This window comes from Arvicanthis niloticus, chromosome 18 (assembly GCF_011762505.2).
Source record: "Arvicanthis niloticus isolate mArvNil1 chromosome 18, mArvNil1.pat.X, whole genome shotgun sequence".
Taxonomy (NCBI): Eukaryota; Metazoa; Chordata; class Mammalia; order Rodentia; family Muridae; genus Arvicanthis; species Arvicanthis niloticus.
The window spans coordinates 31,648,109-31,667,234 of record NC_047675.1 but is presented as its reverse complement, the minus strand read 5'-3'; the positions used below and the strand labels follow the sequence as shown (position 1 = coordinate 31,667,234).

The following is a 19,126-nucleotide window of genomic DNA, read 5'->3' as shown; positions in this document are numbered from 1 at the left end:
CTGTGCCTGTTTAGGTTCAGGGCTATAAGACTTCTCTGATTACTAGAATTTCTCTAGTTCTTTGTCGGGCTAGGCTGTGTCATACTGAGCCTGTGTAAAGTGAAACAGGAATCTCTCACTTGCAGATTGTTGCTTGTTAAACATTCAACTATGCATCTCTAACCAGAATCGATGTTCAGTAGACATTTTTTTTGTGACTGGATTGAGTTATAATAGCCCCATAATGGTACTAGCAGAGTCCTAGGATTTTGAATCTAAGGGAGAGAAAGCTAAGGCCACATACTGAAGGGATCATAGTGTCACAGATCCTGTTTCTGAGTAATAAGTGGCAGTAGAGACAAAATAATTCTGAGGGCTAAAGGGAATTAGAGATTTGGGAGGGCCTGAGCTAGAAAACAAGAGTGTAGCAGACTGAGGGCACCCAGGCTTCTCTCCACATCCGTGTCCCTTAGAGAACTCTATGCCAACGTAAGACCAGTTTCTCATGTCAGACTCATACCAGCCTCGTATGAATTTTGGTTTTTTCAGACACATGTCTACTTCTGATCTAAATTTTCATTGTTTTTTAATTAATTAAATTTTATGTGTATTTGTGTTTGCCTACATGTCTGTCTGTGTACCACCTTATGCTTGGCTGGTGCTTCAGGAGGCCAGAAAAGGGCATTGGATCCCCCCTGAAACTAGAGTTGCAGATGGTTATGAACTCAATGTAGGTAGGGATCTGACTCTTCTGAAAGAGCATCCAACACTCTTAACTGCTAAGCCATCTCTCTAGCCTTTTTTATTCATTTTCTTAAAAATGTGTGGGAATGTTTTACCTGCATATATGTATGTACATATGTGCACCATGTACATGTTTGGTCAGAAGAGAGCATTGGATCTCATTGAACTGTGGTTATGGATGGTTATAACCATCAGGTAGGTGCTGGTAATTGAATTTGGGTCCTCTGCAAGTTCAAATGCTTTAAACTGCCCTCCAGCCCCCTAAATTTCCATTGTTTATGACACATGTCTGCACCTCTCTGCAGGTGTCAGCAGTTTCACACCTGCAGGGGCTGGTGGCTGGGGGAGATGGAGACCAAGAGTCTGAGGCATGATGAAATTGGAAGGATGTGTTGAGTAGGAACTGGAGCTGGAGCACCCTCTTCTCGTCAAGATCCAAGCCCCTCACAGTTGTCTAAAAGCCATCATTCTTCTGGCCACAAGAGGGTGCACTAGGACCACTCTGCCGCTGAGAGCCTGGAGGTGCAGCATGCTCATGCTGTACATAGCACCTGTCTGTGGCTGCTGTCCTTTAGGCTTCTGTCGTGGCCTCTACTTCTGTCACTGAGTCCACAATTAGCCTCTCAGATTAGGTATAGGGTTCAGTGTTTTCTATTTGTTTCTTTCTGCTCTTTTTCTTCTGTGTCCCACCTTCCAAGCATAGGAAGAAGACCAGAGGACATTCTTTGATATTCATTCTCTGTCCTGATGCGGTACAGGATGCTCTAACCTTGACTAATACACTGTCTGTGTTTACTTGCATCTCAATTGTCTGGCAGCTCTCAAAGCTGGAACAGCAGCCATTACAGTGTACTAGTTTATGAGCTCTTAAGATGTCTTGGAGGTTTCAGGTAGGAGCTTGAGGTTCCTCAGGGGCCAAGGCCTTGCTTTTCAGTCTCCTAGAAATATACCCTGTATCAGTGTTTCACCCTTGATGGTTCTCCCCTTGTTGGATCTATCCAGAACTCATCCATAGTATAGACTCTCTTCAGTTCTCTTTGGAACTCTAAGAAGGACATTTAGGCATGTGTGTGGCATAAACATATTTGTAAGTGATTCTGAGAGAGAACTAAGCATGGTACCAAACTCCAAGTAAGCAATGTTGGCTCTATAATTATACCAAGAATGGGTCATTAACAGGTAACTGACAATTCTTTTTTTCCTGTCCCCTTCTGCTCTCATTTGAATGCCTTTCCACTGAGGTCACTGCTTCTGCTTAGCTAGTATTACAAGGCTGACTTCCTTTCTCTCCCCACTCCCTTTAAGAATACAGGAAAATGAAAGATCACTTTAGCTAGACTGCTATTTCATAACCTAGATGGCTTTTCTGTCTATCCATACCAATCCTGTAGCTTCCCTGATAGACTATGAAGGTGTGCTCAGAAGCCTGGACTGGACTGACCATCTGAGGACAGACAGGCTGACTTTCAGCAGAGGAAAGGTTCTAGGAGGAAAAGCCCTGACTGATTGCTGGACACTGTTTACCTAGCCAGCTCTGCCTGGTGTAGCCAAGGGTACTTGACTAGACTTTGGACATTCAGGCAATGGATTCAGGACTTGACCTCAACTAAGACTTCTTATTTGGTTGTTAGATGAGGCTCCCTTTCTTCTCACTTGTCTTGTTGCTGTCTGTATTCTGAAGGCTAGATTTCCCCAATGTCTTTCCTGTATCTGCTACTAGCCCTGTCAAAGCTGCTTCACTGGTGCCCAGGCCACCAATCTGACCTGAACCTCTTGAGTAGCCTTTGAAGGTTGTGTTACAGGGTGTCAGAGTAACCTGGGCCTGACCAGACTAGGATATGGCAGAGCTAGATAAGTTCCTGAGGTAAATTACCCAACCTTCTTATTTTATCTGAGAAATTAGGTCCCAGATAAAACCTTTTACTCTTAGGCTTAGGCTTAGGCTTAGTCTCCTGACACCTGTTTTGGTTCTTCAGGTCCAATTATTCTAGATTCTCTCTTTTTTTTTTTTCTTCATTTACTATTTAATTTGTTTATTCAAGACTCCCTGGGCTGTACCTGTGTTTATCTAGCCCCTAACTCAGTAAGGGATGGTTAGTGGAAAGAATCCCTGCTTCTGGGCTCTTGCCAATCCCTCAGGCCTTGCCAGAAGAAATCTAGATTAGAGTTAATGAGTTGGGAGTTGAGGAATTTAGGTGAGGTACAGCTATGATCTGCTGCATAGGACCCTGAGGCTTCCAGGTCACATGTGACAGCTCATTTTCTCCACCCAATAAGTTTCAAAGTATGTTCCACATGGCCAGGCCTGGGGGGAACAGAGAGTAGGAAGGTCTTTCAGTCATTGCCAAGACTGTTTGCTTCTCACATTTGTACAGTAGCTTTCATCATTTGGATCTAACTTTTATTTCATTTAAAATATTTACTTTTTGTTAGAGAAAGAGAGAGAGAGCGAGAGAGAGAGAGAGAGAAAGAGAGAGAGAGACTGACTCTGTGTGTGTGTGTGTCTGTGTGAATGTGTGAATGTGTATGTAGGGGTGTCTGTGCATGTATGTCTAAGTAGCCATGGAGTGTAGAGGAGTCAGGTCCCCCAGCAGCTGGAGTTATAGACAGTAACATCCACATGATGTGGATGCTAGGAACCTAACTTTTCTGTAAGAGCAACAATGCTTTTAACTGTTGAGCCATTGAATCTACCTTTTAAACTATGAATTGTCTTACTGTGTCCTTGAGTGGACATGTAATTGGGGATAAGCTTAAGGCAGGGTGAGTAAAGGGTACTGAACAGGACCAGTCTGGATAGTTACTGCTGCATGCTGCCACCTTCTTGCCTGGTCCAAGTCTCTTGGCTCTGCAAGATACATGTATAGTGTGAATTAACTCTGCCCCTGGCCTGGACTATTCTGTGCAGTTTCCATGAGCTATAGGGAATGGAGTTTCTTACCGAAGGTAACATGACTTTACATCCTTGAATGAGGCTTGATTCTTTGAGCCTATCCATAAGGCTGAGGCCAAAGCAATATTTATTTACTTTAATATTTATTTATTTATTTATTTGACAAGATTTCTCTTTGTAGCCCTGGTGTCCTGGAACTAACACACTCTGTAGACCAGGCTGGCCTCAAACTCACAAAGATCTGCCTGCCTCTGCCTCCTGTGTGTTGGGATTAAAAGTGTGCATCATTGTTGCCTGGCTGAGTATTTCTTTCTTATGTCTCTTTGTTGGACTGTCTCTAAGCACCATGGACTTGGAAAGATGCTCCTGCCAGAATCCTGGTATAGTGGAACAGAGATGATAGCTGCCCTTCTTTATCTGAGCAAGCCCTAGCTTTCCTTCCTGTCCTTCTTCTAGAGGTCTGTATGTAGAACAGGAGCCCAGCATCAAGGACTGACTGGATCACCCAGGTGCTGTGATCCAGCAAACCTAGGACCTAGACATGGACATGTCTAGCATTTGAGCACAACTCACTGCTATTGGTAGTGTTCATTTGGCTGCTTGGCCAGACCACTTTACCTCTTTTACATGCAGACAATTCACATCTTTGAGAAGTGCAAACAGTTTTCTTTATAGTCCCAGATTTACTCCATTCTGCAGATTCTATAACTGTAGAAACAAACCTAAAGAAGAAAGCTTACATAAGGCCAAAGTGCATGGTAGCAGCAGAAGAGGTGTGGTCCCCAGCTCCCAGGGTAAGTTCCCTTGATTGTCAGGCGAGGCTGTGGTTGGAAACACAAGGAAGCTACTCTGCAAGCCTGTGTCTTTTGGGTCATGCCAGTCCTGTGAAGTCTTAGGACCAAGGAAGGAATAACTTGATGAAGGCCGTCCTGTTGGATTACCACTCAGTTGGAGGAGAGCTTCTTGGAACTTGCCCTGGGTGCAGCAGTAACCAGTTCTGCCCCTCCCTTTGGCACATGAAGCTATTATTGCCTGACTGGCACTCTCTTGATTGTCAGATGAGTTGACTTCCTCATGGGTTATGAGAGATGCTTTCATTGTCCTAGCTACAGGGACGGGGTGTTCCTGAGATCATGTGGGTAATTAAATGTGACTCTGCTGCCACCTGCCACCTGTCCCAAAGCTAGGAGTGGGTGGCTAACATGGGACAGACATCCTGATGACTCTTGTACCTGGGGGGTGAGCTTCCCACCAATGTTTGATGTTGGTAGGTGGTGTCACCAGTATCATCTGGACCACCTCTATGGGTTTAGCCCCACCCCCTGCTGTCAATGTCTCACCTTAACTTTTGTTTTTTGTTGTTTGTTTGTTTGTTCCCTGAGACAGGGTTTCTCTGTGCAGCCCTGGCTGTCCTGGAACTCACTCTGTAGATCAGGCTGGCCTCAAACTCAGAAATCCACCTGCCTCTGCCTCCCAAGTGCTGGGATTATTAAAGGCGTGCGCCACCGCTGCCTGGCTTCACCTTAATTTACAAGCCTCCAGCATGAAATAAAACTCAAGTCCAGAGACCGAGGAGGGAACACTCCTGTCCTTGCCCTGCAAGAGCTCTGTCTTATACCAACTGAAACCCAATAACTGTGTATGGCTATGCCAGCAGTAGATTCCAGGTTCTTATGGCATGCCAGGTCCTAGGGCTTCCCATGGAGCCGGAACTACACTTGTCTGCCCTACCTTCTGTTTGCCCCCAAGACTCTGGGGCTGTAGCTCAGGGAAGCCCAGGGTATAGTGTATGGGGGCGGGGGGGGGGGGCAGAGTTGGGTTATAACCTTCGTCTGTCCAGATTTCTGGGCTGCTCAGAGCTCCATATGGTCTTATTGATAGGTGAAGTAACAAATGGAATTTGGGTCAAGCATCCCAGATGTTGAGCCAGCCCTATTCTTCTATCTCTAGTAAATAGTAGAGTTGTGCTGGTGTGTTTGCATGTTCATGTGGTATAGGGATCCCTACAGGGGGTGACATGGAGGGCATGCTACAGCCTGGAGGAAGGACTGCTATAGACCATGAAAAGGAGAATCAGGAATTCTTTGGAGAGCTAAATCAGGCAGCTCGAGCCACAGCTGGAGTGGTGAAGACTATTGGGTTGAGAGTGTTCATTAGAAAGCTTTGTGTGGCATCCTTTCTGATGGAAAAGATGGTTTATAGTGTGCTGTGTTGATGTCTTTCTGTATACCATCACTTACATTTAATGTTCGTATAGGTGCCCTGAGGGTGGGAGTGGGCATACAGTGCAAGTGCTGGGCAGCCGGCCAAGAGCCTAGATATACAGAGTACTATAAAATATCCAGGGCCAAGTTGCAGGACAAGATTTAAACTCACATTTTTATGGCTCCAAAGCTCAGAATTTCTCATTTTTCGCCAGGCAAGGTAGTAGGTATGTACCTGTAATCCTAGCACTTAGAGGCAGTAGGGTTTTAAGTTTGAGGGTCACCCTGGGTTACACAGCAAGCCCTGTATTTAAACACAGACACACAGACACAGACACACACACACACACACACACACACACACACACACACACACACACACACAATTTCCTTTTCTCTGTTCAAGGAGTGATGTTTTGAAACCAGTGGTTTGTTAAAGTGGGTCTGTAGAGGAAAGGGAACTGGAACCATAAACCAGCTTTTGGAGGAAGGGTATGTTTTCACTATCCAGGATAAGGGACTCTTGACAGTCTAGGGGTGGTAAGGAAGAGCAGAAAATTTGTGGGGAGGGAGAAAGCTGGCATTTAGTAGAAAGAGTTGAAACACAGAGGTGATCAGTTGGCATTACCTGGGAGTTTTCGGAGCACCTTCGGTCATAGTGGAGGCTCAAAGGCTGGAGAGGCTATTCAGTCTGTGCCGGGGCCTTAGGTAAACCCAGAGTTAATAGTTCTCATGCAGAGGCTCCCACGCTTGTGTTCCAGATGTGGCACTCTGACCCTGCAGATCCAGCCAGCCAGTGCATACATCTGTTTTAGAGCTGACACGAGCCTGAGAAACTCCCCTGAGCCTAGGGAGGAGGTTTTGGCACAGCATATTCATCCAGAAGTATTAGGGTGGCACAGGCTTTATTGAATCACCAGACTGGCCATCCTGTGTTTTCTCATTTTGAACCTCTAGAAGTAATAACATTGGAAGTGGATTCTTGTTCCTTCAAAGCAGACTCCTCACCTGGACCCAACAGGCCAATGACCTAGCCACCCTTGCAGGGTAGGCACATTACGCTCTATGGAACATGTTCTGGCATCTGGTTTCATATAATTCCTGAAAACTCCTGAGCTCCCCAGGAGAGCGTCATTGAGTAACTCCTGGAAAAGCAGAAGTGAAGTCTGGGAACACACTGTCCCTTTACACTTCACTCTGGCCAGTTGGCCAGCAGGAGCCCTGTGTGGACCATGAGGCCATGGCGAGTGTAGAACTGGGCCACCCTGTTTAGTGTGTTAGTTCCCTAAGGCATGTGGGACCAACCTCTTGGCATAGGCCATGACCCTCCATTCCTGCTTGCCTAAGTCCTTGGAGAACTGCTGTAAGGGCCAGAGGGCTGGAGAAGCCATGTGCTACCTGCCCCTGAGAGCCAGTTGAATGGCCTGAAAGATCCCCTTTGGGTTGGCAGGCTTAGGGAATGCTTTCAGGAAGAGGGTGGAGGCAGGGCTGTTAGCTCCATCTCACACAACTTGGCTGAGTCACTGCCAAGGCAATATTTTATCATACAGAGCAGAAGCACTGGTCAACTTGTTGGTGGGACATGGTACTGTATTATTGAGGAGTCTGGGGTCAGTCAGTAGGGTCAATATGCCAACAGGGACAAGACCCTTACTACTGAAAGAGACAACTGGGAATTAAGGATAACCAAGGGGGTTTTCAGGACTGGTGGAAGCTATGAGCCTAGCCTGAAGCTGGTGCAGACTTATAAGCTGAATAGCTGTGCCAGATGGGTGTTAGGCTGCGGTCTTTCCAGGTACCTTCAAAGAGCTCTCTGCTGGAGCTGGGACAGTGGCCTTTGACATACAACTCGAGGATGACAGAGGCTATCCTGTAGAAGAGGGTGGGCAGAGGCTCTTGGTTTCTAGAGTGGGGTGTGTGTCTTCCTGTTCAGTCTTCCTGGCCTGGCCTGAGGAAACCTCCAGTTCAAGGGCTTTTCAGTAAGGTTACCTATGGACTTCCCTAGAAGCATTTGCTGGGATGATAGGAAGGTGACTGTTGTCAGAAAAGTAGCACTGTTAAGTCAGAGTTGAAGGGTCGAGGACTAAAGCAGTGTAAGGGCTGAGGGCATGAGACCTTGGGCTTTGGGGAGAAACAGCCATAGCTCCAGGGCCACACAGCCTCTTAAGGAAAGGAGATAGTGACATTGGAGTTAGGTGATTTCACTCTGAGCTTGGTGTGAAGAATGCACTTGGAAACTGAGGAGTAGAGAAAGATGCCTTTGTGGCACTGGGAGTTGGAGTTTGTTGGGGATAGTTACCAGAACATCTAAGACAGGAACTTAGGAAGCATAGGAGGTTTGGGATGGTTCTGGAGGTGGGCTGGGGAGGAGCAAGCCCAGGACTTTGAGCAAGACTAGAAACTGAATTAATCTGCCTCCTCTGAGCTAGGGTTTACTTCATACTAAAGCAAGAGCTTCTTGATAGCAGCAGCATATTTTTCAACTTGAGAATCAGCCTCCTAGGAAGTCTGTTACTGTGAGAGATCCCAAACTGTCCAGACATTTGGTGCTGGGCCACTGATAAAATTTGGGGTAGACAGCTGGGCTTGTGGGTAGATCAGAGTTGTCCCCAGAGTCTACTGTAAATAGAATACAGCTCGTACCTCAAGCCAGGCATGTCTGGTCCTCTCAAGGACTGTCACCGATGCTGTTAGGCAGCTGAGCCCAGGTCCCATAGCAAACCCAGCCCCTGTTGTCCTTGGGTGCCCTTGAGGGGCTGGGCCAGGGCCAGGTGGCTAAGTCTCCCAAGAAGCATCTATAAGTTCCAGGCCTCTTCTATGCTTGGATTCTATTCCCAGTTACATCCCCTCCTCCACAGCCTTCAGAAATAGCAGGAAGCTGAGGAGAGAGAATCCTAACCCAGCTTGTCCTAGCCCTGGCCAGGCCTGTCTGAAGGGCTTAGGGTTGCCAGCCACTGCGTCTGGGTGCCAGGTTTCTCCAGCAGGGTCAGAACTGGTTTAGAAGCCCTGTGTGGTCCCCTCGTGGGCGAGCTAAGGAATCAGCCTGTCTCCCTTCCTCCAGTTGCCTTCTTGCCAGGCAGGCTGTCCCTTTTCCCTGGGTCACAGGAAAATGTGGGTCTTAGCCAGAGAAAGTGGTCTGGAACTGGCCCTTTGACATTGTCTCTGGGGGCTTTTAAAAATGAGTTTCCTGGTAAGACAGACTCTTCCAGCCTTGGGCAGGATTCTCAGTAGAGTCTCCCGGGTTTGCTCTGATCTGACAAACTCCAGCAGAAACCACCCAGCCGCCTGCATTCCAGCAGTGCTCAGAGCTGTGGCTTCTCTTGATGCAGCGTCAGCAGAATGCAGCAATGGAAGCACAGGGGTGTCTGCTCTGAAGTCCAGGGGTGGGTCTATACAAAGCAGCACTCAACTGCTCAACTCCAAGCATACTTTTCTACCTTTAGTAATGGTTGGTATCAAAAGTGATGGTGGCAGGATTTGTCACTGAGTCATGATAGTGTGGGCCTAAGCTTACTATTGACAAGTGGGCAGTAGTGTCCAGGTGGTCTGCAAGCAAGTGGTCAACTCTTCTGGCTTTAAAGACTATTTGGGCAACTGATTCTATCCCTGAAAGGCCTGCTCTACCAATGTGGTCAAGGAGGCTCAGAGAACAAAAGAGAGCTGTGGTGGGGACAGACAAGAGTCCTACCAGGCATTCTTGATATCCTAGCCTCTCTATACTCTGACTGTGAGACTCTAGACACGATTCTGGCTTTTATTGATAAGTCTTTGAAATTGACATTTCTGGGAGGTCCAGCACAAAGATTGCTCTTGGCACAAGAAGGAGATCATTGCAGAGCCTGTGTATGTCCAGGCCTTCTGAGGTGAAAACTCTCACTGGAGTACCAAGTATTTGATGGAGACTAACTGGTTGTTAAAGAGAAAGTGTTTGGCAGTTGGGGAAGTTGTTGAGCTAGTCTTCCCAGAGAGAAATTTTGTGATGCAAGGCAAAGTCTGGGATAGAGGAAGTGTCATGCTGTTGAAGAGCTCATCCTCAGGATCCCCAGTGGGAGGTGATAACTTGCCTAGGGAATCCTCCCATAGCATGTGCCAGGGCTCAGAAGGGCAGAATGTGCAGAGGCCTGGATCCTCAATACTTTGGGCATGAAGGATCAGGGGATTGAGTAGGGTTAGTAGGCTTGCTACCCTAGGAACTGGTGGGGCCGATGACAGAAAGCACTTCAGTTAGAGGAGTGAGTTTTACCCGGAAGCCTTCCTGTGCCTCTGTCTTGGTCTCTGGGCTCAAGCTGTGGGAGCTGAAGAGAATTTTAGGCTGGCTGCTCTGGCTGCACGGATAAATGGACAGTTTGGCCTGGCTGCTGTCAGCTCTAGAACTTCTTATAGTAAATGTTTGGGAACTTGGTGGCCCTGAACCAGAACCCCTTGCTCATTATGTTGGTCCCCCAGGCCCCAGTAGCAACATGTTTACTGATAGATACAAATATATAAATCAGGGCATGAATATGACATGATAAATGAAGTCTGGTTCATTTTAGTACTTATTAGGTGGGATAGTTCATATTTTTAACCATTTGTTTCATACCCACAAAAACCATTTGAGAGACATTAATAACCTTTCTTTTTCGTTTTTCTTTTTTCTTTGAAAGTCAAGCAAAGCCAGTTTATTTAAGAGGACAATTAGAGTTTCAAAGAAAAACTCCAGGGCAAGCAAGTTGTAAATCTCAGTAGCTGCCTGGAGGAAGAGAATGGATAAGGAAAAGCAGCCATGCAGTTAGAGTTACATCATCGTGGAGGTCAGCCATGTGACAGCATACAGAGCTCCATGGTGGGAAATGGGGCGTTAGAGGAGTGAAGCCCAGTATTTTAAGGAAAATATGTTTAAATAAGGGAGAAGAAAAGGAAAAGTTATGCTTCTCAGAGTAATTCAGAAAAGCTGGCAGACTCATGAAGCAGCATGGCTGTGTGCTATAAGAACTACTAGACAAGTGTGTTCAGATAAAAGTATTGTCAGTACCCCACCCCACCCCCACACCAATTTCTATTTTCAAGACAGGGTCTTACAGCCTAAGTTGGCCTTAAACAACTGAACTACTTCTGTCCCAAATGGTGGTATTATAGGCATGTGCCATCACACCTGGTTTTGTACAGTGCTAGGGAATAAAGCCAGGACTTTATATATGCTAGGTAAGCTTTCTGCCAGCTCACCTAAAACCTCTCCTCCATGTTTTTTTTTTTTTTAATTTTGCACTTGTCTAGTCTCAAGGTTATTACAATGTGGAGATAGACGTGCCAGCAATAGACTGTTATGGCAATAGCTATCAATAGATTTAGACTTTTTTCTGCGTAATCCATCTGAATTACTACAATAACCCAAGCATTTCTGAGTTGAATAACTCCTGATACCCATGCCTTACTCTCAAAGTAGCCAGATTGGGAGAATAAGAAAAAAATGAACCCCTTAGCAGAGTGATTGCAGATGCCCTCGGGTAGAGACATGGGAAGATGTACACATATCACTAAAAGCCAGGTGACTTCTTTTAACTTGGTTTGCCTTCTCTTTTTTTAAATCATCTTTAGGGTGGCCCTGGAGAAAGGTAGATGTAAGTGGCCAAGTTGGCATGAATGCATTGGATCCTCTTCAAGCTAAGGTGCACCCTATTATCAGTGCCTAGGCGCCACAGATGACATAGATTTTGTTTCCCACCAGCCCCCAGGCATATAAGTGAAGGATCCATTCCAGCACCTTTGCACATGTTCTCCACATTCAACAACATGTGCTCTTCCGTCTCCTTGCATACTTGACTGCAAGTTGAGCATTCTTTATTGTGGTGGTTGGTCATTTGTTTGAGTTGAGACAGGGTTTAGTTATTTTGCCCTGGCTGGCCTGGAACTGCCTGTGTAGAACTAGCTGGTCTCGAACTCACAGAAATCCTCCTCCTTCTGCCTCCTGAGTATTGGGATTAAAGGTGTGTGCCATAATGCCAAATACTGTTGAGGCATTCTTCATGAGTACAAGGGGCATTAGAGGTGCCTGAAGTCCGTAGAAGAGTTATCTGTTGCTCCTTTCTCTCTGTGAGCAGCTCCAGCTGGTGTGACCCTCTGGGCCTCAAGAACACCTGGGGAATTCATCTCCTTCCCACCTGTCACTGGCTTTAGTATTTCCATTGTTACCATAGTAGCCCTCATATAATAACCCAGGAGTAATTTTCCAGCCATCATCACTTATCTTCTATTTTTTGTTTATTCTACAGTAATTTTTAGGGCATAAGTAATTAATTCTTCTTGTGTTTTAAGAAGACCACTCTCAGCAGGCAAAGGCACTTGCCACCAAGCCTGAACACTTGAGTGCAATACCTGGCACTCATGTGGTGGAAGGAGGGAACAAATTTCTGCAGGAGTCCTCTGATCTCTGTAGGCACACAGTGGCACTGCATGTTGGGAAAATGTGTGGGCACATGTCTACTCACACCCACCTCCACACACATATAAATGTAACTTTTTAAGAAGTATCAAAGCTGATGATGGTGTGTAGTGCCTGTGATCTCAACACCAGCACTTGAAAGGCTGAGGCAAGAAGACTGAAAAAGTTTGAGGCCAGCCTGGTCTACATAGTGAGTTACAGGCCAACTTGTGCTACATAACGAGATCATGTTTCAAAGAGGCTGGGCATGGTGGCACATACTTTTGATCCTACACTCGAGAGGCAGAGTCAAGGAGACCTCTGTGCATTCAAGGCCAGCCAAGCTACATAAGGAGATCTTGTCTTGAATGAATGAATGAATGGTCCAGTTTGATGGCTTCCTAGCTCAGATTCCCAGAATCCGTAAAAAGCTGGGTGTGGTGGCATGTATTTTTATACCAGCAATGGTGAGATGGGAGGCAAGACAGGTGGATCCCTATAAGCTCTCTGGCCAGCTTCTCTAGCCTGCTTGATCAGGTTCCAGGCCAGTGAACAACCCTATCTAAAACAAAAGGAAGAATCTGAAAAGTATCTAAGATTTTCCTTTGACCTCTACAATCATACATGTGCACACAAACATAAAAAAGTAAAAATAATAAAATGTACCTCAGTGGTACAGTATAGTCTAGCATATATGAAGCCCTAAGTTCAGTTCCCAGCACTACAAAAATAAAATAATCCCTGGCTACTTTGTGAGGAATGGACTAGAGGCAGGGTTGAGTCATATTTTTTTCATATGTGTCTCTAACAATTGAAGAGAATTCTTAGTATTAGTTTGTCTACCTCCAGCCACTGTTAAGGGGAACCCATCCCCAGGCCACACATCCTTCAAGTCCCTTGTCACTTTTCCTCATGCTTCCTAGGCCCCACCCTTTTCTGCAATCCAATCCATCATGCTCAACCGTATCTTTTGTGCTGTTTCTCTCATCTACCTCCAACAGCTTTAGATATTTCTTTTCTTTCTTTCCCTTTCTCTCTCTCTCTCTCTCTCTCTCTCTCTCTCTCTCTCTCTCTCTCTTTCTTTCCTTCTTATTCTTCTTTTTTTGTTTGTTTGTTTGGGTTGGTTTGGTTTAGTTTTATGAGACAGGGCTTCTCTATGTAGCTCTGGCTGTCCTAGAACTTACTCTGTAGATCAAGATAGCCTTGAACTCCCAGATCTACCTGTATGTGCCACCACTGCCTGGTAGAATTTCTTTTTTAAATGTGCCTCATGTCTGAATATTTTGTTCCTCCAATTCTAATGTGCTGTAGAGTAGAGCCCAAGTTATATTCTCTTCCAAGTCAGGATCTCAAAGTCTACAAATTATAAATGATACCTTATGTTGAGGTTTCCCAACCTCATCATTTTGGTGTACAATTATTCTACTTGTGTTTGTACTCTATGGCCTAGAATAATGACTTCTATTCCTACGGTCTGGAGCATCTGGACCTTAGCCTGGCTACTTTATAAATTGGCACTGAGCCAATAGGGGGATGAAGTCAGGTGTCAGCAGGATACATTTTCATGGGAGGAGCTGGGCTTAGAATTGGCTAGGAATGGAAACTTAGAACAACCAGTAAGGTTCAGCAAGCTTAGCCCTTACCATCTACCCTTGGGTTTCAGACTTGAAGCTGCACCTGCAGAGTACAGATTATGGCAACTTCCTGGCCAATGAAGCATCACCTCTGACGGTGTCAGTCATTGATGACAAGCTTAAAGAGAAGATGGTAGTCGAGTTCCGCCACATGAGAAACCATGCCTATGAACCACTTGCCAGCTTCCTGGACTTCATTACGTGAGTGAGCCCATAGTGCTGGGCAAGGTAGTTCTATGCCTCCAGAAGTTGGCACTAGAATGGCCTAGGCCTGCAGCTATTGTGCTTCTGTCAGGCGACCAGATGGCAGCTCTGTCAGGCCAGCTGTTGTTAAAGAATGTCTTTAAAGTCTTCACAAGTGCTGTAACCAGACTGGTCATTCAACAGCCCTGGATTCTAGGTCACAAGTGGTGTTGCCAGTGTTTTTTCCTGTCTCTCATTGTTGTGGAAGTGTTAAAGTTGCAAAAGCTGGGAGAATTGGAGCTCCCCTATTCACGTATTCTACAGCACCTACATCAAACATTCATTAGGTTTCCCCCTACTCTCCTCATGGTAGAGTCAAGGTCTGGGTGTAGACAGAACTCCGGAGAGCCTGGGATGGGCCATACAGTCCTTCTGCCCCTACCTAGACTGAGCATCACTGGACTGTCTCAACCCACTAGCACTCAAATAATGACATGGAGACTTACTACTGTTAATGAATGCTTAGGCCTTATATCTAGGCTTGTCCTCAGCTACCTCATATAACTTAATAGCCCGTTTATTCTAATCTACTTTCTGCCATGTGGCCCATTACCTCTCTTCTTCAGTCCCAGCACCTGTTCCTGCCTCCATGTCTGCCTGGTGAATCCCCTTCACCTCTGATTCTTTCCCAGAGTTCCATCTCTCTCAGATGGAACCCTGAATAGTCCCACCTATTCTCTCCTGACTTGCTATTAAACCAATCAGAAGAGGCAGTCGAGGAAGGACATAGACTCACCTTCACACAGTGTACAAAAAGATTAGCCCAACACCTGAGGCGGTTCTTCATGTGCTCTGACAGGTCAAAAAAACAGGGAATGGGCTTGAGTTGGGGGAGGTTGAGTTGGAATGCCTTGCTGTTCTTCATAGGAGCTAAGGTGGGTAAGTTGTTTATTAATAACCCTTGGTTGCTCCAGGCTTCCCCATTGTGTGACCCTTGGGTTGAACTCTTAGAGAAGCTATATACCAAGCTCTTACAGAAGCTAAAGAGAGAAGACCCTGGACTTGAGGGCTAAAAGAGGCTACTTCAACTAGTCCTGTGTGTCTGGGACCCTAAAATTGTCTCTGAAGAAATAACCTAGGAGTCATGAGTCAGAGCCTGGCTGACAAAAAATGACTCCAGCCCAGGTGGCTGCCTCATGCAAGTGGTGAGCAGAAGTATGATCACTGGCTAGCCTCTGAGTGTGCTGTGCAGTGTATGTTGTTAGGAGATGTATCCCCACGTTCTTCTGAATGTCTTCTTCTTCTTCTTTTTTTTTTTTTTTTTTTTTTTTAAGGATTTATTTTATGTATGTGAGTACACTGTAGCTGTCTTCAGACACACCAGAAGAGGGCATCAGACCCCATTACAGATGGTTGTGAGCCACCATGTAGTTACTGGGAATTGAACTCAGGACCTCTGGAAGAGCAGCTAGTGCTCTTAACCACTGAGCCATCTCTCCAGCCCCTCTGAATGTCTTGATTTCCCCTTTCCCTAGCCTCCTGTTTGGGACCAGGCACAGCACTTCACTTGTCTCTTCAGAGAGAGGGTTGTATGTGGCTGTCTAGCCCATCTCCTCCTCTCAGCCAGGAACAGCCACTTGCACAAAGTTCATCTACTCAAATGGGGTATTTAGACAGAGGGCTCCAACTTTATAGCAGTCTGGGACACCTGAAAGGAGCAGAATACTCCTGTAAATTGGAAAGCACGCCTTCTCCTGGTTCTAGATCTTTTCCCTCAAGTACCTTTTTGCTACTGAATCCTACATGGGTTCATGCTCAAACTGTCTTTCTTCTCATCAAGGAATGCCAACATGGACTTAGTGGGACAGAGCAGATAGAGTGCATAATACACCGATGCTTTGGGTGTGCGTGTCACACATCATTCTACCATCTGTCACCTAACCCCTAGCCTGGGCCTGCGTATCCCCAACCCCACAGCCTTAGCTGAGGACATACCAGGAAACTAAATTTATTGCCAGAGCTCAGCCTTCACCTTCAGCTTGTTTGCACAAGGCTCCTCCAGCTTCCTGGTTAGTGTTCTGGTCTTGCCAGCTAGGCTGGCTGGAGGAAGCTTGACCCCATGCCAGTGGTCAGAGAGTAGATGTTATCCATCTTGCTGCCAATTTGCCCACCTGCCTGTGCAGCTACTCTGGCCTGTTTTGGTGTCAGCCTGCCAGGCTATGAAACTGGAGAGGGCTCTAAGAGTGACTGAGACAGAGCAGCTGCCAGCTCTTTGCTGGAGGTTGGCTCCAAGCACCAAATGTGCTTAAAGCAGCCAAGTGTTATCCTGTGGCAAACTTTCTGAATCCACTACTTCCTGGCCTCTTCCAATCATGAGTGATTGTGGCTTATAGCCTTTCTCTCTACCGCCACCCAGGATGTCACGTGTTGACCAGTCTGAGCCTGTGGCTGCTTGTCCTTGACCCCTTCATCTGCAATGCCTCCTCCTCTATTCTCCACATCAGTCCCCCCAATCCCCGTCCCCCCACTGATGACTGCTATGTCACCACCTGGAACTACTCCACTCCTGAAATGGCTGAGTCAGTCAACCATCCTCCACCCACAGCCTTCAGGCTCTCCAGCCCACTTTGAGTCCCTTGTAGGACATGGTGTCTAGATTCAACAGGACATCGGGCCTTGTTTCCTTCCCTGCTATCCCTTCTGTCTTCATTTCCCTACCTCTCTAGCTGAAGTTTTCTGGTCTATCATTTGAGATCTCTTCTGCCAACATCTGTAACTCTCTTGGCTGCCCGACTCACCGTCCCACCCTGCTGGCAGCCCCCCAGCCCTGGAGAAATCCCAGAGCCTCCAGCCTGGAGCTGTCCTTCCTCCACCTACACTTCTGGGAGCAGAGCTGGGGAAGCCAGCTATTGGCAGGGTGTGTGGGAGGGAATGGTTCCTACTAACAGACATGCATGCTTACCTACTCAGCCTCAGCTTGTTTCTGCCCAGCAACTTCTTGCTGTCCCTACTCTGCACCCTTGCAGCTCCCATTATGAGTAGGGTGACCCCTCCTCATCCTAAACATCCTTCCTCTCCTGCCTGCAGCCTCTTCATCTCTGTGCAAATGACCCACTTACTCCTCTACAAAGTCATCAGAAGCAAGTATACCTTCCAACACTGCATCTGCACCGCCCTGAGTCCATTCCACCTACCTTTCCCTGAGATCCTTCTGCCAGAATTCTGAATCTCCTCACCTTGCCTGGACCCTGAGTGGTCACTCCTCTTTACTTGTGTGTTGTCACTTTCCCTTTTAAGTGCTTCTAGTACCACACCTACATCTCTAACATTATTAACAACTCCTAAAACTCATTTTATGGGGCCTATTTTTCACATTCCTCATTTTTTCTTTTGCCTCCTCTGTCACTCAAGCCTGCAATAATTTCCCAGAAGTTTTGTCACTTCACAACAAGTCCATGGCTATGGTTACTCTTAGACTTCATGTGGCCATGGTCTCTAGGATTGGACACTGGTTGTATCCAGCCCTCATTAGTTTCTTCTCTCATGATATCTGACTAAATTTAACTCCTATTTCTTTAGCTGCTCTTTCTCTTCCAGTGCCCTATCAGGTCATTCAAGTGTGAATAGAATCTTGGAAAGAGATGAGTGAAGCTTTCATTTGGACCCTATGCTGGGTGTGGGATGGGGCTTCCTCAGGCTGGGGACTCATGACTGCCTTCCCTAAGGAATGGCTACTTGGCTGAGAAGAAAGGTGTTTGAGGGAAGAACTAGGGGTGGGATTCTAGACTGAAAAACTTTGTCTGAGTCCAGAGCCATGCCAGGAGGGAACTACATAGATACAGAAGGATGGTGGTGCTGAGGGAGCAGACAGTGACAGCAGGGTGGTTGTGTGGCTTAGAGCAGGCAGTCAGTGTGAAGTCGACTGTCAGCATGTAGTTTTAGGTGACCTAGCTCAACATCACAATCCTAACACATTTAATATGCTGCTAAACTGAGGGCTGTTGCCAGGCCTAACTTGCCCTGTAACTTGGGATAGAGCCTGTATTCAGAGTTCTTTAGCCATGGAGGATACTTTTATTTCACCCATTCCATGGTATTTTCTCATAGGAGAAACCCCGAGTTCCTGGAAGAGAAGTTAGCAAAGTTGTTTGTAGAAGGGTCAGCTTGGTCTCTGGGACATCTTCAGGTGGCCCCTAAATGCCATTGTTTTTAAATAAAGCAGGTCTCTAGCAGGGGCCATCCCTGGTGTATAACAACTACCTGTAGCCTACATGACTACTGGCAGAAATTGTGTGGTTAACCTGTACTATCTGAGAGAATTGCCATCAGTGGAAGTGGACACTTGGAAGCTTCATCCAAGGACATGGCCTCAAGTGTCCAGTGGGTCCCCCAAAGCATCTCTTACCCTCTTCAGGACATGTTACCCCCACTTTGGCCCTTTTTGGTCCTAGAGTAATCATTGGGTTTCCCCAGACCTTCTTGTCCTGACTGTTTCCAATAAGCTGACTTTGTAGGGTGGACTACAGGTCTCTGTTAACCAAGGCTCTGGGGCTGCTGTGAGTTGTTTCTTTGCTCTTTAGCAGCAAAAGGAAAGGAGCCAGCACTGACCCTGTGCTTTCTGACTTAGGAAAAAGCACCACTGTGAGGGGCTCTTTAGGACCCCAAAGGCTCAAATCAAATGGGATAACCCAACTGGGCCTTGGAGGAGGGTCAGGATTTTAATGAGGAGATGATCAGAGCCCCACTAACTCTTTTGTGGACCACATCTCATTCATTCTGGTTGCTAAGGGGAACTTAATGTTTAAGAAGTGATGTGCTAAATAAATAAGGTCATAGCAGAAGCTTCTGTTCATTTTCAGCCCTGGGTGGGGCTCCTTGGACCTAGATGTAATTTAGTACAGATAATGTCACCAGCAACAAATGAGGCTTCTTGGTAGGGGCTGCAGGTAGGTCAGTTGGCAGAAGTACCTTGTTATAAACAGCCTCCCAGCCCAAGTGCAGAAAAGCCACATTGCTCCAGCAGGTGGCACCAAAGGGCACAGTGGAGGGACAGGGTTGGCTAGGGACTCTAAAGGTTTCTTGAAGGAAG

General features: G+C 46.5%; 1 protein-coding gene across 1 annotated transcript in view; it reads left to right on the top strand.

The window, feature by feature from the left end:
* The window catches only part of Atp6v0d1 (ATPase H+ transporting V0 subunit d1), a 39,730-nt gene that overhangs the window by 10,958 nt on the left and 9,646 nt on the right, over positions 1 to 19,126 (top strand). Inside the window, exon 2 of the mRNA XM_034522678.2 lies at positions 13,884 to 14,055. Within this exon, the coding sequence (XP_034378569.1) occupies positions 13,884 to 14,055 (172 nt within the window). The remainder of the gene's footprint in view (positions 1 to 13,883; positions 14,056 to 19,126) is intronic.